At 37.7% G+C, this 23390-nt stretch overlaps 1 protein-coding gene across 6 annotated transcripts in view; it reads left to right on the plus strand.

The window, feature by feature from the left end:
- NBEA (neurobeachin) overlaps window positions 1-23390 on the plus strand; it is a 739008-nt gene that overhangs the window by 559982 nt on the left and 155636 nt on the right. For all 6 annotated transcript variants that reach the window (XM_066381029.1, XM_066381023.1, XM_066381024.1 and 3 more), the window contains 3 exons: window positions 14743-14860; window positions 15171-15273; window positions 21830-21945. In XM_066381029.1, the coding sequence (XP_066237126.1) occupies window positions 14743-14860; window positions 15171-15273; window positions 21830-21945 (337 nt within the window). The remainder of the gene's footprint in view (window positions 1-14742; window positions 14861-15170; window positions 15274-21829; window positions 21946-23390) is intronic.

The raw sequence follows: 23390 nt of genomic DNA on the forward strand, positions 1-23390 counted from the left end.
TGCCAGGGCACACAGGAGAGACGCCCATTTGCTTTTCCACCCTTCCCCCTCTCCTTCCTCTCTGTCTCTCTCTACCCCTCCTGTAGCCGAGGCTCCATTGGAGCAAAGATGGCCCGGGCGCTGGGGATGGCTCTGTGGCCTCTGCCTCAGGCGCTAGAATGGCTCTGGATGCAACAGAGCGATGCCCCAGAGGGGCAAAGCATCGCCCCCTGGTGGCCATGCCGGGTGGATCCCGGTCGGGCGCATGCGGGAGTCTGTCTGACTGCCTCCCCGTTTCCAGCTTCGGAAAAATGAAAAAAAAAAAAAAAAAAAAAGAATTATTTCATTCATTTCTCAACAATCACCCTTTGACGTTAGGTACTATTATTTCCCCCATCTTATGATAAAGTGAAGAATTGAAAATTAACATGCCTGAGGTCTCATAGCTTGTAAGAGAGGCTGACCCTACGGAGGCTTTGTCTCAGATAAGCAGGGACATTCATTGATGTATTAGAGCAAAATGCAAGGTTTTTAAGTAAAAAGCTTTCTGTGGATGGGCTGCCTAAACTTTCCACAATCATAGGATGTTTCAACCTTGCAATTTTAACTTATATACTGTTAATGGGTATATTTATGAATATTTAACTTCAGAAGTATAGCAATATTGTACATATTATTTATTTTTTCATTTAAAAAATGTATTTCTGGAAAACTACAATCTGCCAGCTTAATTTCTTGATTAATTTTGTTTACTTCAGTTAAGCCATTTCCATTTTTCCCATTTTTAATTTTACATTATTGAATTATTTATTTTCATCAGGATTAATTGTTTTTTATGTTAATGTTATGAAATGATTTGACTCAGTGATCAACTTTTTGGTCTATGTTAGATTTTCTGATTATGGGTGCCTACCCCTTGACAGTTTTGTTCTGAAGATTGTATTCATTATTAATTGGACACAAGGCTAAGGTGAGCCTTTGCATCATATGGTTGAAGATTTCTTTTTTCTTCTTTTGTGTGTGTGTGTGTGTGTGTGTGTGTGTGTGTGTGTGTGTGACAGAAACAGAGAGGGGGGGGTGACAGATAGGGACAGACAGACAGGAAAGGAGAGAGATGCGAAGCATCAATTCTTTGTTGCAGCTCCTTAGTTGTTCATTGATTGATTTCTCTATGTGCCTTGACCGGGGGGGGGGGGGGGGGCTACAGCAGAGTGAGTGACCCCTTGCTCGAGCCAGCGACCTTTGGGCTCAAGGCCAGCCTCAGGGTTTCGAACCTGGGTCCTCTGTATCCCCGTCCAACGCTCTGTCCACTGCACCACCACCTGGTCAGGCAGGATTCCTGTATTGTGTAGAGCTGGTCTGTTGCACTCAAGCTCTAAGATTTTTTCACCCTTTAAAAGGATTTTAGAAAATAATGCACTACCTTGCATATCTGAAATTTTTATAAGTTTAAACACTTTTAAGAGATACACTATTCAGTATGTTCTAAATACTGATGTTTGAAAATAAAGTTGTTACTTCACTTTTCACATATATTTAATGGAATCAAATATATCCAATAGAATAGTAATTTGATTACTATCATCACCTATTTTAAAATACACAAATAATCTCTGTTTTTGAATGGAAATTTTATGTATTTTTCTTCTCTCAACTCAGTTCCATTTTATTCCCTCCCCTAAATTTATCTAATGTAAAAATACACTGTTCACAAAAGGGCATCAGTGAACATGCAGATACTCTAGTTCTTTCATCCTTTTGTACAGTGCATTTTCACCAATGAAATAAAAGTTGGTTTTACACCTCATTTGCATAACCCAACAACTTTCTTTGACTTGTCGTTTGCTTTTCTGATGCCCTTGTTTAATAAAAAAAATCAAATGCTTCTTTTTTTATTACTTCGTATTCATTTTGAAATATCGCCTAATTTTTGTGAGCAGTGTATTTTATGCTTGAAAGTCTTATATTGATCACTACATTATACCAATCTGCAAAAAATATATATACTTTATATATACTTATGAGTTTAAAATTTTTATTCTGGAGCAAATTAGTACAAATATTATCAGCTAAGCATACTACATTATAAATATGTTATGAACTTACAGTAATATGTTATGAACTAAAATAATTATAAAACAAAAAAGTAAAATGCTATTGGAAATTTATCTTTTAATGAGATGAATGGTTAATATATTCATATGAATATTATTTATTGCTAGAATAATATTACAGCTTCCAACTTTCTTTTTTTAACTTAAAAAAATTTTTTAAATGATTTTATAGAGAGAAAGGGAGAGAGATGAGAAGAATCAACTCAGTGGCATCTCTTTAGTTGTTCATTGATTGCCTTTCCTATGTGCCTTGACTGGGGGGCTCCAACCGAGCCATTGACCCCTTGCTCAACCTTGGGATCATGTCCATGATCCCGTACACAAACTGGCAAGCCTGCGCTCAAGCCGATGAGCCCACATTCACGCAGGCAACCTCAGAGTTTCGAACCAGGGACCTCAGTGATGCTGGTCAATGCTCTATTCGTTTGTGCCACCACTGGTCAGGCCTAACTTTCTGTTTTGTAGATGTGTTGAAAAATCTTGTTCACTTAAATAAAATAATGAGAAGAATAATAAAGTTTTATTTATTAGATCAATGTTATAATGTTTTGTTCCACTTCTAAGTTGGATGCTTAAAATCACCTCATGATCGATCTATTGTCAAAAATAATTTTTAATTATCTTTCACCTGACAACTCAATTAGATCCCATTTCAACTTTTAAAAGTAAAGAATTGGGAATCATCTGACTTGCCAGATGATTTTTAAAAATCAGTCACTGGGAATGTACACTTTTTAACACTTCCGTAAGTTTGAATTGTTTATTATTTCTGGCTCCACCTTCTCCACAAATTTTATACCCCAGGTAATACACCAGAGAGAAGCCACTCCTTAAGAAAATGGAGAAGGGCAACGTGGAAGGGAGACTGGAAAGGGAACCTGTGCTTCCCTGCCTGGTTCCTGGTCAGGCGGGTGGCTTCCAGGAAACAGAGGGTCAGGAAACTTACTCTGCTAAATTATGCATACCTAACTTACCTTTGGAAAGTTACTGCCTTGCCCATTTAGAAGAGCCGAGTGCATTGTGTTGTATTTCAATTTCTTCCATGACCGTAAAATTATTTCTTATATCTTATACTGATCCATGCCTTTGGTAAGGAAATACCATCACTGAGATGTGGTGAGAACTAGGAAGAGGGCGGCCCACACCTACTGCTGCCCCCACAGCCTCACCCGTGCACCACAGCATGCGTCAGTCAGAGGCGGTCCTCCACGTGGTCATTTTAGAGCCTAGGCCCCTTCCATCTTGAAGGTCAGCTTTCCTTCTGGGCCTTAGAATCCTCTTCAGTTGGCTGGCAGATGGGACAGAGAGCATGGGTGATCGTGTGTTCATGGAAACCTGAAATTATTTTTGAACTATTGCATCTTAAATATATTTGTTATATCCAAAGTCATTGATAGTTTATATGGAATTATAAAAGTAATAGGGTCTTGTATTTTATATTGTACTGAAAGCCCTTTTAAACCGTGAAAGCTGGCAATTATGTTAGATTTCATGACCTCATGAACATTCCACGGTTGCTACCATTAAGCCCTTTGAAACATTTTTTTTCAATTCCTAACATAAAATATAATAAAGCCAGATTTAGATTTTTTCTATTCAAAGAAAAATTTATTTGTAATACTTGTTTTAATGTGTGTTAGATGATTTCCGATCAGCAAGCTGTCACTAAACAAGACCTTCCTACATTGCGCAATATTAGCTGCCTTAAAAGGAAGAAAAGATGTAACTGATCTGACAGCCATATACATGTTTCTGACAACATATACATGTCTGATGCACATGAGCGCACAGCAGCCCTATTTTTCTTCAACAAGATCATCAAATAATGTGTGTTAAGCACTCGTTTAGGCAAGGCAGTTTACGAGGGTCCCTGTTACGTTTGTGTTCCGTTGCTTCCTGTGTGCTTCGGCTCACAAAGAGGGCAGACCTCAGGGTGTGAGGCTGGGATGAGCTCTTTGCCCTTCACATTATTTGGATACTAGCAGTTAGTTCAAAAATAGCTTAGTGGTCACTTAAGAAAATCACAAAGTTTCATAAGCTTTGGAATCAAGGTATTTTAATATTCTTGTTTATGACCTATGGGATGTAATAAAAATTACATGTATTCCATTTTCAGAAAATGAAACTGAATTGGTAGTAGGAATTTGCTGATTAGATTTCACAGTATCTTAAGTAATTTGGAGAAATAGGCAGACACAAACCAGATGATGTGGAAAGTTGACTTATAGCAAAAACCACAGAACCTTATGTATACATGAAAGGACTTCCACAGTTTAGAATAATATCCTAGACTGTAATAAAAAGACAAACTCTAAGAGTTATTATGAAATACCCTGAAGCTTATAGAACATTATGTAACCAGTAAAGGTATAAATAAAATGCAGGCAACATTATATTATTAGGTCATATTTCAGACCTGGGCTTAATGCCCAGATTTTTATAGAAATGTGCCATAAACTTGGTCATCAACTATAAATGATATTCTTGTACATTTCTGAAATATGTATAAATTGATAAAACTTTTACCTAGTAGTATCCCAACTGGTGACTCTGACTTCAGTCTCAGAACCTCTGCTTTATCCCAAGCTGCTCGAAGAGTTGGTAACATAGCATTTAGGTGGCCCTCCCTCCCAGTGTCTGCACTTCCTCATGGCCATGAGAGTGGAGAGTGGAGAGTCAAGGAGACTTGGGGAGAGTCTAAGGAAGCTCATGGCAATCACAGAACTTACCCAGATGCTACTGTTCTATCTCAGTGGCTCATCATGTGTTACATTTTATTTTTCAGCTCATCTGTGTTCATTTTAATTTAAAATAAAAGTTTTAAATTACTTACCAGAAATAAAATTGATGGTCAAGAAGAGTTCCAAGTGGCAGTCTTTGACACACCTCAGTACACTTTTTCTTTTGTGAGAGGTGTAGATCTATAAAGTCCAAATTCTGTAGTGTAGCCTAACAGCCTTCTTCAACCTCTCTACGTGAAGGAAACCATTTTCCGAGGAGCAGGGTCTTTCAGGATGGGAGTAACCCTATCTAGAGTTCCTCAAGGGTACAAAGTAGACTACTAAAGAAGAGAAACCAGTTCTATTTAGATTTGGTTTGGGTCTTTATTAAATCTGAAATGGGTTCCTCCATAAGGATAATAAATATGAGAAGTTCAAAAGCCAAACTGGAAAGTTTTTCTTTTTTCCAGTTCAGCAAAGGAGTCAGAAATGATCCCACTTTGTATGATCTCTGGTGAACTTCCCCATATGTAGACCTCTGTCAGTTACTTTTAGTGATTTATTCATCCAACAAATGTGTGTGGAACACACGTGCACTGGCAATATTCTAGACCAGCGGTTCTCCACCGCTTTAGGCGACCCCTGTGTTTTGGTCGTTCGACCCCCGCCGGGGTCGCGACCCACAGGTTGAGAACCGCTGTTCTAGACACTGTGCATTTAACAGTAAAGAAGATAGATGAGCATTCTCTTCTCATGGGACTTTCATGTCACAGGAAGGGGACACCAAAAACCAAACAAACGAGAGTAAATAAAAGCCATGCACAGAATGAAAACAGAATAATGTCATAGAAAAGACAGTGGAGATCAGTACATGGTAATACTACTCTGGATGCCAGGAAAGGCAAGCTCACGGGAGGGAATATTAAAAAATTAATAAAAAAATATAGGAGATTTTTATCCTATAATCAGCCTTGAAGTAAATGAGAAAAGAGGGAGCAGTCTAAAAAGAAAAGGGCTTGCTGTCTAAAAAGACAGGTACTCCAGGGTCTGTTGGGTGTCTGGGCACAGAATCATGTCCAGCTCAGAATATTGTCTTTTATCAGACCTCTTCAAGATTTCAAAACCTTCATGATAGCATGGATGACTGTTAAATAATTAGCCGTATTTTTTAATCAAGTTAGAAGAGGTTTTATATATAAATTTTGGTAAGGACCATGTTCAAAATAACTTTGGACCTTTGGCTCTATGTTTTGGAATATGCTTCCCTGTGCTGTTTACTAGCTACTAGCAAAATATTTTTCTTTTAATTTTATTCTTTCTCTTTGCCTCCATGCTTTGAGTTTCTCTGATTACAGGGGGTTCTCAGGTTACGACACAGTTCCATTCCATTGACAGTGATATAACCCAAATTTTGATGTAAGTAGAAACACACCCTAAGTCACTTACCTATCCTGACACAGTTGTAAAATCATACTCTATGTAATAACTAGATTACTTATGTACTAGATTATCTATGTAATAACCTAAGCTAGTGTAAAAACACAACTAAACACAGAAGAAGAATACTGCATACTCTTCCACCACGTGCAGCCAGGCTAGCTCACCCACGCAGTCCGTAGGAATGATGCTACTGGCATAAACCGAAACACTCACATCTCAATTTTTTAAACTTTTTATGAGAGTGAGTGTCGTAAACTTGAAATGCTGTATGTTGAGACTGTCATAACTCGAGGACCCCCTGTACCTCAGTTTCCTTTTTTATTGCTCCTGAGGGCTGCTGTGGTTCCAACTGGGAGCTAAGAAAGGGGTGGTAGGATATACAGCTCCCTCGGCAAGGGAAACAAAAGGAAAAATAAAAAAAAAATGGGACTACATTAACTAAAAAGCCTTTCCACGCCCTGGCTGTTTGACTCAGAGGTAGAGCATCCGCCTGACGTGCGGATGTCCCCAGTTTGATTCCTAGTCGGCACACCGAAGAAGTGCCCATCTGCTTCTCCACCTCTCCCCTCTCACTTCTCTCTCTCTCTTCTCCTCCCCTCCTGCAGCCATGCCTTGATTAGAGAGAGTCGGCCCTGGCCACTGAGGATGGCTCCATGGCCTCCACCTCAGGCGCTAAAAAATGGCTCCAGCTGCAACAGAGCAAGGGTCCCAGATGGGCAGAGCATTACCTCCTAATGAGCTTGCCAGGTGGATCCTGATCAGGACACATGCAGGAGTCTCTCTCTGCCTCCCCTCTTCTCACTAAAAAATAAAAAATAAATTTTGCACAACAAATGAAACTAACAAAATGGAAAGACAACCTATTTAATGGAAGAACATATTTGCCAGTGATATATCTGATAAGGGGTTAATATCCAAAATTTATGAAGACTTATAAAAACAACAAAATATGAAACAATCCAATTAAAAATGGGCAAAGGATCTGAACAGACATATCCCTAAAGAAGACATACAGATGCCAAAAGACATATGAAAAGATGCTCAGTGTCACTAATCATTAGAGATGCAAATGAAAACCACAATGATATATCACCTCACACCTGTCAGAATAGCTGTCATCAATACATCAACAAACAACAAATGGTGGCAAGGGTGTGGAGAAAAGGGAAAACAGTGCATTCCCTCGTGCACTGTTGGTGGGAATGCAAACTGGTGCAGCCACTGTGGAAAGCACTATGGGGTTACCTCAAAAACTTTAAAAAGAAACTTTTTCATTTCCATTAAAAAGTTCCATTTCTGGGAATGTATTTGAAGAATCCTGAAACACTGATTCAGAATATGTGCAGCCATATGTTCATTGCGCATTATTTACAATAGCCAAGATTTGGAAATAGCCCAAGTGCTCATCTAATAGATGAATGGATAAAAAAAGCTGTGGTAGATTTACACAGTGGACTACTACTTGGCTATAAAAAAAAGAAGAAAATCTTACTTTTTGTGACAACATGGATGGACCTGGAGAGCATTATGCTAAGTGAAATAAGCCAGTCAGAAAAAGACAAGTACCATATGAGTTCACTTATATATGAAATCTAACAAACAAAATAAATAAAATAGAAACAGACTCCCAGGGAACAGACCGACAGCTCTCAGAGGGGCGGTTGTAGGGTGCGTGGGTGAAAAAGGTGAAGGGATCAAGCACAGAAAAGATCTCATAGACACAGACCGCAGTGTGGGGCTACAAAAGGAAAGGGGGTGGGGGAGGTAGAAGTGGGTAATAGGGAGAAATGGGGATGGAAGGAGACATGACCTGGGGTGGGCGCACACAACACAGTGTACATATGATGTATTACAGAATTGTGTACCTGAATCCTATATAATTCGATTAACCAATTTGATCCCAGTAAGTTCAATAAAAATTTAAGAAAGAAAGTGGTGGTAGGAGAACTCACAAGGTTCATGTTATCTGCCTGCATCCAATCAGGAGAGGAAAACCAGATGGCAATTTAAACAGGGACATGTAATATAAATAATTATAATGTAACTTATAACAGGAAACTAGAGTAACAAGGGAATGGTTAGTAAGAAATAAAAAGAACTCCAAACATATATATGTGTTTGGAACAGCGTATATAAGGAGCAGCCATGCCCCTTAGAGCTGACACTGAACCGGAGAAAGGCCCTCAGACCTTGTTGGGGAGGGCCTGCTGTCACTCAGTGACTGGTGAAGTTACTCTGGTCCCTTGCTGGGAGAGCTCTGTCCTCTGGAACTTCTCAGAAGTCAGCCCTCTAGGGAGTTGGTGAGGCTGTTCCTGGGTAGGTTACCACCAGAGGTTTCTCACTGTGCTACAAAACTGTCCCGCCAGAGGTGCTGCAGGGCACCGCCAGTCTCGGGGTCCTGTTTGCAACCACACACTGCTGGCCAGGCACGGGGAGCCCCCATGCTCAGTGGGAACCTGCTGAGGGGCACCCCAGAACTGGGAAGAAGCCCTTCCTCCTGCGTTGTCACTACAGGGCTTAGCATTGAGGCAGCCAGCAGCTAGCGAAGGCAGAACAAAGGACATAAGTTCATTTCCACAGAACAAGCAGTTCGGGTGAAATCGGGCTGAATTCCTGGCATTGTGGGTAAGACATGGAATGCTGAAAGAGGCAAAGTAACTTCTTCTGCCTGCTCTGAGCTAAATGGGCTGATAATATGCTTGTGGACAGGGATGATTAATCAAACATTCATTACATCATGGTTCCAAAAGAGAAAAATTAGTGAGAATAGGAGTGTGTGTGTTGTGTGAGTGTGTGTGCATGTGTTAGAGTGTGTGTATGTGAGAGTGAGTAGGAGTGAGGTGGGTGTGTCTTCATCCTCCTGGCACGCCCTCTTAGTGTAAGTGTGCCATCACAGCTTTCATGGGAAATCTCTTCTTTTTCTCAGATTATGTTCATTTTACTATCTGGCTTTAAAAATGGTTTTAACATTTGTATTTTTTTTTAGTGAAATAGTGGTCACGGTGAAATACAGTTTTTGTTCTTGTGGCTTTTTTATTTTTATTTTTTTAATAATTAAAAAAGTTTGCATTGATTTGAGGGAGAGGATGAGGGAAGGGAGAGATAAAAGCATCAATTTGTTGTTTCACTTGTTTGTTCCATTTAGTTGTGCACTCATTGATTGCTTCTTGTATGTGCCATGACCAGGAATTGAACCTGCAACTTGGGCACACCAACAGTGCTCTGTCCACTGAGCCACCCGTCCAGGGCTCTTGTGGCTGTTTCGTCTTAGAATTTTTCATACTTGAAAATTACCACAACGAAAGAAAACTATAGTCCAATATCCCTGATGAACTTAGATGCTAAAATTCTGAACAAAATATTAGCAAACTGGATCCAGTAATACATGAAAAAAAATCATACTTCATGATCAAGTGGGATTTATTCTGGGGAGGCAAGGCTGGTATAATATTCGCAAAACAATCAATCTGATTCATCACATAAACAAAAGGAAGGAGAAAAATCACATGATAATATCAATAGAGGCAGAAAAAGCATTTGATAAAATCCAGCACCCATTTATGATCAAAACCCTCAGCAAAGTAGGAATACAGGAAACATACCTCAACAAGATAAAGGCCATCTATCACAAACCCACAGCCGACATCATACTCAATGGGCAAAAATTAAAAGCAATCCCCTTAAGGTCAGGAACAAGTCAGGGATGCCCCCTTTCACCACTCTTATTCAAAATAGTTCTGGAAGTCCTGGCCACAGCAATCAGACAAGAAGAAGAAACAAAAGACAGCCAAATTGGAAAAGAAGAAGTAAAACTATCATTATTTGCTGATAACATGATACTGTACATAGAAAACCCTAAAGTCTCAGTCAAAAAACTACTGGACCTGATAAATGAATTCAGCAAGGTGGCAGGATATAAAATTAATGTTCAGAAATCAGTGGCATTTTTATACACCAACAATGATCTGTCTGAAAGAGAAATTAAGAAAACAATCCCTTTCACTATTGCAACAACAACAACAAAAAATAAAGTACCTAGGAGTAAATTGAACCAAGGAGGTTAAAGACTTGTACTCAGAAAATTATAAAACATTGATAAAAGAAATCAAGGAAGATACAAACAAGTGGAAGCATATACCGTGTTCATGGATAGGAAGAATAAACATCATTAAAATGTCTATATTACCCAAAGCAATCTATAAATTCAATGCAATTCCTATTAAAATACCAATGGCATACTTCAAAGATATAGAACACAGATTCCAAAAATTTATATGAAATCATAAAAGAATACGAATAGCCTCAGCAATCTTAAAAAGGAAGAATAAAGTGGGGGGTATTACACTTCCTGATATTAAGTTTATACTACAAGACCATCGTACTCAAAACAGCCTGGTACTGGCTTAAGAACAAGCATACAGATCAATGGAACTGAACAGAGAACCCAGAAATAAACCCTCACCTATATGGACAATTGATATTTGACAAAGGAGGTCAAAGCATACAATGGAGTAAAGACAGTCTCTTTAACAAATAATGTTGGGAAAATTGAACAGGTACGTGCAAGAAAATGAAACTAGACCACCAACTTACACCATACACAAAAATAAACTCAAAATGCATAAAAGATTTAAATGTAAGTCATGAAACCATAAGCATCCTAGAAGAAAACATAGGCAGTAAGTTTTCCGACATCTCTCGCAGCAATATATTTGGTGATTTATCTCCACGGGCAAGTGAAATAAAGGACAGGATGAACAAATGGGACTATATCAAACTAAAAAGCTTTTACACAGCTAAAGACAATATGAACAAAATAAAAAGACCGCACAACGGGAGAACATATTCAACAATAAGTCTGATAAGGGGTTAATAACCAACATTTATAAAAAACTTTAAAACTCAACACCAGGAAAGTTAACAACCCAATCAAAAAATGGGCAAAAGAACTGAATAGACACTTCTCCAAAGAGGACATACAGATGGCCAATAGGCAGATGAAAACCTGTTCAACATCACTAATCATTAGAGAAATGCAAATTAAAACCACAATGAGATACCACCTCACACCTGTCAAGAAAGGCACTGATTAAAACAGCACATAACAAGTGCTGGCGAGGGTGTGGAGAAAAGGGAACCCTCCTGCACTGCTGGTGGGAATGCAGACTGGTGCAGCCACTGCAGAAAACAATATGGAGATTCCTCAAAAAATTAAAAATGGAAATGCCTTTTGACCCAGCCATCCCACTTTTAGGAATATATCCTAAGAACACCAAATCTTAGGAATATATCCTAAGAACATCCACCCCTATGTTTATTGCAGCATTGTTTACAATAGCCAAGATCTGGAAACAGCCCAAGTGTCCATCAGTGGACGGGTGGATAAAAAAGCAGTGGTACATATACACAATGGAATACTACGCGGCCATGCAAAAGAAGAAAATCTTACCTTTTGTGACAACATGGATGGACCTAGAGACTTATGCTAAGTGAAATGAGCCAGGCAGAGAAAGAGAAATATCATATGACCTCACTCATATGAGGAATTTAATGAACAATGTGAACTGAGGAACAGAATAGAGGAAGAGGTGGGATCAAAGGAACCAGAGGGAAAGCGGACAGAGGGAAAGGGGAGGAGAGGATGGGATTACAAAAGGGAAAGAGATTGGTGAAATTATATATACATAATAACAGAGCATTATAGAGAGCAGGACAGCAAATCCTGGAGGGAAAGGGGGAGGGTGTTGTGGGGAGGGGACAAGGGGGTATCAAGGGGAACATGGGGGCCGGGGAAGGAGGGAGATATATTCGGTGGGACACTTGAATCTATGTAAACACAGTAAAATTAAAATCAATAAATTAAAAAAAAAAGAAAATTACCCTGTATTAGTACTCTTTCCATTAAAAGAATTGATACTGGTCTATGAAATTCAAATCTAGAAACTATTGCCCCCAACTAAGAATTTGTTCATATAAATTGTGTCAAGTAACTATTATCCTCTTGTGAAATGTATAAAAAGTTTTGCATTTAGAAACTAAAAAACAGTGGTCACATTATGTTCAATAGCAGTGACATATAAACTTGTGAACAGAATTTAAATGATAGCTAAGGCCATTTACTTGACATTCTTTGTCTCCACTTAGACTAACCAGTCTAAGTGGGTTTTATTATCATTGTTCAGATAAGAAAAATCAAATGGAGTTAAATAATTTCTCCAAGACATTATAGCTAAGAAACAGCAGAGCCAAGATTTAAATAGGAGTCTGACAGGCTCCAAAATGTTTCAGGATTTAAATAGATGGCTAACTGCCTCCAAAAATCTTCCAGTGTCTAAGGAAAGTAAAGAACTGAATTAAGGAGTTCAAAATGGAATTTTCAAAAAATAAAAAGACCAATAGATCGTATATACTCTGTATTTATATACACACACACACATACATATTTCCTAGAGAAAGGAAATGCAAAAAGGAATAAATTGTTTTCAGAGTTTAAGGACTGTCATATATGTAAACTCAATGACTAGTTTCCATTTTCATCAAAGTAAATATAAGTGTGTTAGATTATAAAGCAATGCAAGTAGAAAATGAGTTTATGTATTGTTAACATACATTAGTGTACTGGGATGAAATGAGTTTCTTTCAGATTTGACCATTGTGGCTTAATCAAATATGGATTTATCTGTATCATGTAACAACAAGTCCACACGTAGAGGTCGTTGCTGAGATTCTTTCCATAGCTCAGTATCAGGGTCAACCTCAGGCCGATGCCCTGGGCCTTCCTGCCATGGTTATGCAGTTTTGGCCATCACATCTCCTCTCAAGTAAGAAGGGACAGGAGTGTGTCAGCTATCTATGGCTCATTTCATCAGCTTTTCTGAACATCCCCAGCTGACTTTGGTTCTGTTCTCATTAGCCAGTGCTGGGTCAAATGCCCTTACCACTCATTGCAAGGGAATTTGAGAAAGCAAGGAATTACTTTGTCATGATTTGGCTGAGACCATAGGTTAGCCAAATTCTGACCCTGGGGCCAATTCTGGCTGCCCTTGTTGTTGCAAATACAGTTTTAATGGAACACAGCCATGACTGTTGATTTACACGTTGTCGGTGACTGCTTTAGTGGGACAGTGGCGAGTCAAGTGTTATGATAGGGACCGTATGGCTTGCAAAACCTCAAGATATTTAGTGTTTGGCCTTTTACCAAAGATGTTTCCTGACCCCTGGCTTAGATCAATCATGATCCATTGCTTGGGGTTGACCACATGGACACTTCAGGGACAGCTGGGCTTTTGTAGAACAAGGGAGGAGGAGGAAAGGAGATACTGGTGAAGAAGCAACGGTCATGTCAGATCACCTGGACCAATTAATTATATACAAAACCAAAAAATTATAATACATTTTCTGTTTTAAGTCACAGGATCACACTGAAGATATAACTGCTTCTTTATTTCCAATTAAGAAAATTAAAGAAAGGTAGAAATATTGCAAACATATAGAATCAAATGTTTGACAGCGTTGTGATATATAATGAATTCAGGAAGATGATCCCTAACTTACTGACTTCTCTATAGCACTGTCTAAGGCAGTGGTTCTCAAATTTTTTGAAATTGGGGCGCATTTAAAATCCTACAAATAATTGTAGGTGCACTACATACAAATTTCTGAGAAATATGTTATAATAATTAAGTCAAATATTAAAGAAAAGATATAAAGTCCACGTGTGCTTTTATGGTAATTAAACAAAATAAATACAAAATTAAATTTATTCTGACATTAAAAAACATTTTTATGTTACATATTTTGAGTTATGCTTTTTAAAGAGAATTTGTAAAAAAGAGGGGTTAAAAATAAATGACAAAAAAGTTATCTTTTATATATATAGATAAGATTTAGTAAGATTTAATAAATTCGGCAGGTCCTGGCACGAATGTGTTAAGATTTTCATTCTTGTGTTTATGAGAAACATGAGCCTGATGTGTCCTAGCGATTTCTTCAATGTTTGGGCATAAATCTGAAAGGCAAACTCTCATTTCCTCATCAATACATTGAAGAATTCCTCTCTTTTTACTCTTAATTGTGTTCAGTGCAGAAAAACCCCACCATACATATCATCTTAACTTTACACCAAACAAAGGATAGAAGAAACTTGCCTCCAGTCTTTCCGGGGAACATGGTGGGTAGTGTAAACAATCCAGCACCACAGCTTAATAGCCTTTTGCAACCTAATCAGGCAAGTGAGGTGGGGGGTTGGGCAGACTGTCAGCTTAACAACCAATTCCCCACACCTCTGTCCTCCAAAAATCTAAATTCCAAAAACCCTATTGGTCCCCAACAGGCACATATTTCTCTGGAATACCATAGGGCACACATGGAAATTTAGAGCACACCAGTGTGCCCTGGCGCACACTTTGAGAACCACTGGTCTAAGGGATTGTCAGGCTAAGCTTTAGACATGTTTTACTGACCAACACGCCCCTTGAACTCTATTTTAGGTCCTCGCATACACTGAGGGACTTCATGGAAAATGGATGTTCAGCGAGATACGAGCTGTGTTTTCAAGACGTTATCTCCTACAAAACACTGCTTTGGAAGTGTTTATGGCAAACCGAAGTAAGTCCCATTAAAGATTTTGAAAGAAAATGTGTTCACGTTGAATGCAATTCATTTACACGGTGTAATTCTGTTTTGTTTTGTTTTCTCTGCTGTATTTTTCTCTCTTTGTTATGCCTTCACTAAAACAAAAATAAAAAAGCATTTGTTTGTTTGAAAATGTTAATCCTAGATTATACAGAAAGGTGATTTTCTGTGAAGACCCATTACCTTTACAAACAAATAGTGAGTGATTAGCACTTGGAAGTGAGTTCTGTGTTGATATTAGCTCCCCTGTGTGTTTCTAAATCAGTTTTCTCTTCTTCTGCAGCGTCCGTTATGTTTAACTTCCCTGACCAAGCAACGGTGAAAAAAGTTGTCTATAGCTTGCCTCGGGTTGGAGTAGGAACCAGCTATGGTTTGCCACAAGCCAGGTAATTATATTAAGTTCTGGGCTTTTAAAAACATACTTCATTTTCAATGAGACAGAAATAGTATAGGATTATACTATTATAATTATTTTGAGGACGAAGATATTTTCTTTCACTTCAGGTTATTTGTAGGGAAAGAGATTATGAAAACAACTATTTTAGGAAATACAGAATAGTTAGGACATAATTTTATTTAATGCATATGTAAAATGAAGAAGAAAAAATGATTAAATATCATCACTAGTACATAATTAAGACATTTTACTTGCAATCTTACAAGTAACATACCAAAAGCCTCGTGATGTTTGTGATTATTGTAATAGCATATAAATTGTTCTTATAAAGGCTTCTTTATTAAAGTAATAAAACTCCTACAGTTTATTGAGATTAATAATTAGTTATGGTTTTAACCATAATCCTAAAGTTTTCATCTTGGCATTTTAAATGCATCATTTTGTAATCTTATTTTATTGGAGACACTATCTAAGTAGTAAACAGTCAATTTTGTCTATCACTAATATCAGTTAGTTTTTGGCTCCAAGTAACTGAATATATGACTAAATGGGGCTTAAAAGACAGGGCTCTTTGCTTTTTAGCTTTTGTTTTTACTGTAAAGATCTGGCGTTGCCAGTATTGGCTCAGTGGTTCAGTGACTCAGGACTCTCAGTTGGCCTCATGTTCACAAAATCACTGCTACAGCTCCAGACACCATCTTCAGACAACCGTAGTAAAGAGGAAGAAACACTGGATTCCTCTTCGAGCTTTCATATTTTAGGAAAGAATATACTTGTCTGAAGTCATCTTTATCTCAGGTCCCTTTGGCCAGAATGGGGTCACCTTCTCACCCCTAAAACAACCACTGTCAAAGGGGGTATTTACTGGCTTATCCAAATATCCCCTAGAATTCAAGTGGAAATGTACCTCTGAACTCCTTGCTGTCTCCTACCTGAAAAAAACAGGGTGTCTCTTGGAGAGGAAGAAAGAGAGATACCAGCTTTGGGTAGACAAGTTTAGTCCCCGGGAACCATTGCAGAGATGGAAAGGGAAACTAATCTTTGTCCATCTTTCCTTAAGTAGGCTGCAGACATTTAAAAGACGGAGACTGTGCCTTATTTGGTTTTAATCTTCAGGACCTAGCATAGTACCTAATTGTAGAGGTGCCTTTTACGTGTTGTTCGGCTGGAATCACCTTGCACAGCAGAGGGTCCATTCACTTTAAGCTTAGGGTGTGAGAGCAATTTACTGACATGTGTGTACATGCTCAGGATGTTTGCTAGTAGACTGACAAGATTAAATTAAGACACTAGTAGATAGTGAAATACTTTTATAAAATACAGGTCAAAGGAAAAATGCATTTAATCTATCAAGGAAATGCAATTAGTTCTGCAAGACGTTTTCTCATTGAATCTAAGCTGACTCATGGAAACCACGGCTTCCTTTCCCAGGTGCCTACAGACAGTTTGTTTAATCATCAATTCAAGAATTTTTCCAGGAATTTTCATTAAGAACTCACAAATTGTTCTTTGTCCTTTAAAAAAAAATAACCTGCCTCCTGGTGTCTTGCTCAGTGACCATCTTTCTCAAAGTAGGGATTTCTCATTGACATGTGTGTGATTTCTTTCAATACTCTTTGCCTTGTCTAGAACTGAATGCACTTAAACAATAGCTTCCTTATCTATTATGTTTATTATTTTCGTTTTAACCACATTCAATCTCTGACTTTTGGATGAAAAAACTGGAAACAAATTAATGTTCAGTTTTGGCTCCACTGTTACTTCATTCAACCATTCTGTCTTAAAATACTCTTTCATTGTTTTGGGGCTCCTGACCAAAAGCTCAATTCATTCATTATTTCCTGGTAAAATTCTGTTCCGTTGTGTAGCAGATGGGGGTTGGAAGAACATTGCATATCTTGACTCACGCCTGTTATTTACTTGCTGGATAACAGTACAGCCGGGCACTTAGTAGCACTCTCCACATATTAGTCGGAAGAATGAACACTAGGTAAGAGGAATGACACTAACCTGCTATAAAACTAGGGCTGGCCTGACCAGGCGGTGGCACAGTGGATAAAGCGTCGGACTGGGATGTGGAAGACCCAGGTTCTAGACTCTGAGGTCGCCAGCTTGAGCACGGGCTTATCTGGTTTGAGTAGAAATTCACCAGCTTGGACCCAAGGTCACTGGCTCAAGCAAGGGGTTGCTTGGTCTGCTGATTGCCCGCGGTCGAGGCACATGTGAGAGAGCAATCAATGAACAACTAAGGTGTCACAATGCGCAACGAAAAACTAATGATTGATGCTTCTCATCTCTCCGTTCCTGTCTGTCTGTTCCTGTCTATCCCTCTCTCTGACTCTCTCTCTGTCTCTGTAAAAAAAAAAAAAAACTAGGGCTGTATCTTTGCATAGAGACATCTTACAAATGTCTTGAGATCATAAAGTGAAGGCACTGTCAAACTGTAAACACATATACACTGTACATGTATATGCACAAATACAGACAGAAATATAGATAGGTGGGTAGATAAATAATAGATCTGCACACAACCCTCCATAAACTTATGTGTGTGATATGTGCAGTCTTATCACATATAGCAAATAGTCAAAGGGAAGGATGATACTAGCTCCTGCAAGGAGCCTTCCAGCTTGGTGAAGCCACTAGGGAGTCCGTCGTTCTCTGCTTTCCTTTTTTGGTAATTGATATTTGTTGGTTTAAGTAGTTTGTCAGACTCCAGGAAACTTACTCTAAGCTAAACCCATAAAAGAGACTGATTTATAAACAAACAAAAAATATATAATTCGAAGGCACATATACTGCCAAAATAATTAACTTCAAAAATAATTTAGGCTACCTCATGGGCTAGCCCACCAAAAAGATCACGTTAGAGAATAGAGTGCCGCTTAGTTAGAGAAGATTTAGAACAAAAGAGTATTTCCACTAAGCTAGTGTAGCCTAATGAATGCCCTAATGAATGTTAATGAACTAACATCACTAGCTATCATTTACTGAACACTTCCCATGTGCCAGGGACTATACTAGTATTTTAGTGTATAAGTATTATTTCCCTTAATGGTTTTCTTTTGGGGGGGGGGGGAGGTCGGAGTGCTTATAAACAACATTTATTTCTCACAGTTTTGGAGGCTGGGAAGTCTGATACGGAACTGGCAGACTTGGTGTCTGATGAGACCTGCTTTCTGGTCCATAGACGGCTGTGTTCTCATTGTGCCCCAACATGGCAGCATGGGGCTCTCTGCCATTCATTCTTAAATCAGCCACATCTTACAAACAAGGGGACTCTTATTCCATGTTACACATAGGAAGCTTTTGATTTAGGTAAGTTATTTACCTGCCCAAGGTCACAGCCCACGCTCTTCATTTCTATTGTGTCCTCTATCAAGGTGATCACCCACATTGTTCATAAGAATAATACCTTCATTCCTGCCGAATGATAGGAAAACACTTGCCCATTTTCTGTCCTCCGTACTGATTACCATGGCCTCCTTAGTGTGTTTCCTATTCGGACTGTCAGTACAATCAATTAATTTTGGATTTAATTAGATTCTTCACTTACTAAGGGTACCCCTGGCTGTAGTAATAGGATGGAGCATTTTAAATGATCACCGTTTGTTATGGTGCTTAATACTTTTTATTTCGTAGGACTGTTTTGTGTCTACCTTATCCCCCAATTCTAAAAGCATCCTACTGTAGCCAGATGTGTGCCAGCTATTCTCATTCAAACATCTAAATGTGTTATAGGAATTTGGAGCAGCCTTTTTAATTCACTATTTTCCATTTTCTTTTTCATGTGACTGAACAATGTAAATTTTTTTTTTATTCATTTTAGAGAGGAGAGGGAGAGACAAAGAGAGAGAAGGGGGGAGGAGCTGGAAGCATCAACTCCCATATGTGCCTTGACCAGGCAAGCCCAGGGTTTTGAACCGGCGACCTCAGCATTTCCAGGTCGATGCTTTATCCACTGTGCTACCACAGGTCCAATGTAAATTTTTTAGGCTCATATCTCTCTTAAGCCATTTTTCTGTTAGGGCAGATGACCAATGATGAAATCATTATGTATGTACTTATTGAGACCCCCACTGTACAAGCAAGCATTGCTAAAGGCAGAAGCTATAACAGTGAGTAACACACTTATCAGTTCCTACTCTCACTGAGTTTATAAGGGGAAAGACAGAGCAACAGAGAAGAAAAAGTGATTCTTCCCCTGAGCTTGATAATCTGCGTTTCTGAATTCCTTTCCTGTGCCCACATTTTCTTCACTACTACATCCTCTGAGAATGACATGACAACTTTCTCCTGTGGTCCTCATTATTTACACCTATTAGGGTTTTTTTTTAACACTTGTCAGGGTTTGTTTGGTCTTTGGTTTTGGAGGGTTCTGAGCGGTAAGAATTATTTCCAGACCAACTACTTTCTCCTTAAATTGCCTAGGTTAAAAATGTCAACTAAGGAATTTAAAACTTGACTATGTACATATTGTTTAGCAGACTGAATGTGCTGCAGGTGAGAATTTTAATCAGATTAGCAAGAATAAGGTTATAATAGTAACTGCAAACTGTAGTTAAACATATGACTATCATAGTAGCACAGTTAAAATTGAGCTAAGCATAATTTACTAATTATTCGGTAACTTTGAAATCATTTTAGCATGTTTCCATGAATCAGGGTGAAAATTTATAAAATACTTGCGTGGGTAGAAGTGGACCTGGAAAAATTCTTGAATGTTGGTGCCAGTATGGGTCAAAATGTGAAAGTCCTTTAGGTAGCCCTGTGAAAATCATACTGAATTAATTGAAAAGTACACTGAATTATAGAACTAAAATATGAGCTATATATATATATACACCAGGTACCATTGCAATTAAGTGAATCATTAGACTTAAAGTTCTTTTGAAGTCAAAAGAACTGATTATCTTAAATATATATATAACTAGGAAAGTTACCCAAAATTTTTAATATGTGCCCAGGCTGCTACAATTTATTAAGTTGGTATTTTAAACATGAAGTTGCACATAATTATTCTTAAAATTCTTAATTTTTATTTGAATTTGAGGTTACAAGTTCCATCCCATCCTACTTCCCTCCATCTTTTCCCTTAACATATATTTAGCTCCTACTACATAAAAGACAATGTCTATTAAGGTTCCATGCGAATTGAAATATTTGATAATAATACACAATGACAAAAATAGTCTTAAGTCCACAGTTTCCAAACTGAGGGCCTGGGCACCCTGGGACATCACGGTGAACTCATACGGGCGCTGCTGGGCACTTTGTATTTTTTAGGGCAACTTTGCATCATCTGCCAGCTACCACACAAACTCAGCTCAAGTTAGATCTCAGTCTCAGCACTACATAACACCTTATTCTGGACACCTCAGCCTTGTGAAACTAGGTTTTGGGGGTTGCTGCATTGACATTAGTGTGGAACAGGAAATGCAGGTGGTGACATCGGACAGGATTCAAGGGTTAAGAAGCTGTGCAGTGCCCAACAGGTATGCCCATCCATTTAGAAAGTAATTGTAGTTATTAAAAAATGAAATAAAAATATACTGCTCACAAAAATTAGGGGATTTTTCAAAAATGAATATGAACTGATAAAATATCTCCTAATTTTTCCGAGCAGAATTAAGGGATATCTCAAAATGAATATGAAGCTATAAAATATCCCCTAATTTTTGTGAGCAGTGTATTATTTTTCTTTCAATGTGTATTAGATTTTCAAACAATTACTAAGGTATTAAGAACTAAATATTTGTTAAGCTATTTAGACCTAACTACTTAAGAAACAGAACTTTTAGGTGTTTCACTTGGACTGGGGCACCATGAAAAAATTCTGGGAACACTAAGGGTCACACGAAGTGAAAAGGTTCAGAACCTCTGTCTTAAGTGGTGATTTTCTTAGAAACTCACCAGCCATCTCATACTTTCACAAATACTGCCAGCTTTCATTAGTTTTTGGAAAAACACATTGAACCTTAAGAGCTTCATACCTTACGCAGATTATCCTGATTTACTCTCTTGAGCTATTCCTGTGTCTCTTCTTCTGGATTCATACAGGGTCCCATTGTTCATTTTTGACCTCCTAAGAGGGATATGTATTGTATGAATAGAGATTGCACGTAGGTGCCATTATATAAAGTTAAAGTCAAATGCTTATTGCTGATACCAGACTATTTACCTAGCTTCTCACCATGGAGCAGGTTTACTGTATTATTTAAAAGACACTTAAACTTATTTTGAGCATACTTTCACATTTTTGTCATGTTGACATGTGAAATACCCATTTGCAGCCATATTATTCAAATAGGTACTTGCATATTTGTTTATTCTGAGGAGCTACATCTCTTCTCTATAATAGGGTTTTTAATATTGATAATATATAGAATTAAATTATATTTTAAAATTTCAGAAGGCTAAAACAAAGATATTTTTAATGATTTCTTATTTATTTTAAATTATCTTAAATATATTAGTTAATATTGAATTTTTTTAAGTCATAAGTTAAAGGAGACTGTGTTTGTTATGGTTTGCTTAATTGCTAGGAGGATATCTCTGGCCACTCCTCGACAGCTCTATAAATCTTCCAACATGACTCAGCGATGGCAAAGAAGGGAGATCTCAAACTTTGAGTATTTGATGTTTCTTAATACTATTGCAGGTAAGATGTCTCATTTTTTAATCTCATACTATGTTTATAATCATCAAAATCATAGGTGAAGATACTTTATGGATACATTTTCCTCTTTGGAATTCAAATACAGCTTTAGACTAAATATTGAAGCACTCACATGAAATGTTATCAGAAACTGAATAAGCCAGTACCAAGGTTTTAGATGCATTTTGTTGTTGAAGAGGCTTTTCCTGGCTCTCTCTGCCATTTTCTTTCCTGACAGCTTTGTCTGAAGGTTTATTAGAGTCAACAAACCATTGCCAGACAGTGTCTGGAAATAATAATGGGAAAATGTAATTTCGCTGCTTTGTCATTCTCTGCAGTAGCAGCCAGACAGGAAGAGGACAGCAGGCCTCTGCCTAGTACAGATGTCACCTGCATATGGCATGATTGGTTTACAGCATGTTTTTCCCTAAAATCTTCAAATAAAAAATATAAAATCACATTACATTTCTCAATGATGAGTAACTGCCATCGACCTCGGCAGTACCGCACTTATCAATTGAGAGAAGGTAGTGGCTCTTTTTCTAATGTTAAATCAGTGGCTGTCACTGGTTATACAAGTCTATGAGATTTAGGTACCTCTTTCTTTTTTCTTAAGTTAAGCTCCAAAAGCTCTTATTCATTTTGAATTGCAATTTGCTTTTGTAAATCTGGAGCTGCAAAAATGTTTTGCAATCATATGAATTTAATAACTACATAAATAAATGTACTTACCTATTATTATTGTTCTTTTATGAACATATGCTCAGAACCATCACTTAAAAGGATTACTGTGTAATACTGATCCTTGCAAATCTATCAGATACATGTGAATATAAACACAATAGGTATATATTAACTATGGATGATATATGTATTAAATAAATAGAAGTATTCAATATGTCAACAAAAAGTGTTTAAAAAGTTGTTTGAAATGTTTTTGTATTTCAGTCATTTAATAAGTAATGTAATGTTATTGCATTACTAATAATATACTATAGGAAGAACCAAACAACTATCTTATTAAACATGTAAAATTTTATTATATATTTTATATCCACATCTCCATTGTCTACATATATCTTCTGATATCTTGACACATTTTATATATATATTCATATATCAGTTCACATAATTCATATATATCTTAAATCTATTTAGTAGTTCAAAGATAAAAGGAAAGTGTTATACTAGTTAATTGGCACATGTTATTTACACCCATAGACTGAAGAAACTTGAATATCTGAAACGCGAAGGACTTAATCTCATTAGGATATTTATGTCAACAGCACACTGCAGTAGGAGTATAGCTACTGAGGCAGAGAAGGGGCTAGAATCTTAGACCCCTGCATGCTGGGATTCCACCTCTGGCTTGTCTCGGACCTGTCATCTTTCAGTTGTCATGTTTAATATGTTGACCTCTGTTGTAATAACTGATATGTTCAGTCTTT

This window comes from Saccopteryx leptura, chromosome 4, assembly GCF_036850995.1.
Source record: "Saccopteryx leptura isolate mSacLep1 chromosome 4, mSacLep1_pri_phased_curated, whole genome shotgun sequence".
NCBI classification, from domain to species: domain Eukaryota; kingdom Metazoa; phylum Chordata; class Mammalia; order Chiroptera; family Emballonuridae; genus Saccopteryx; species Saccopteryx leptura.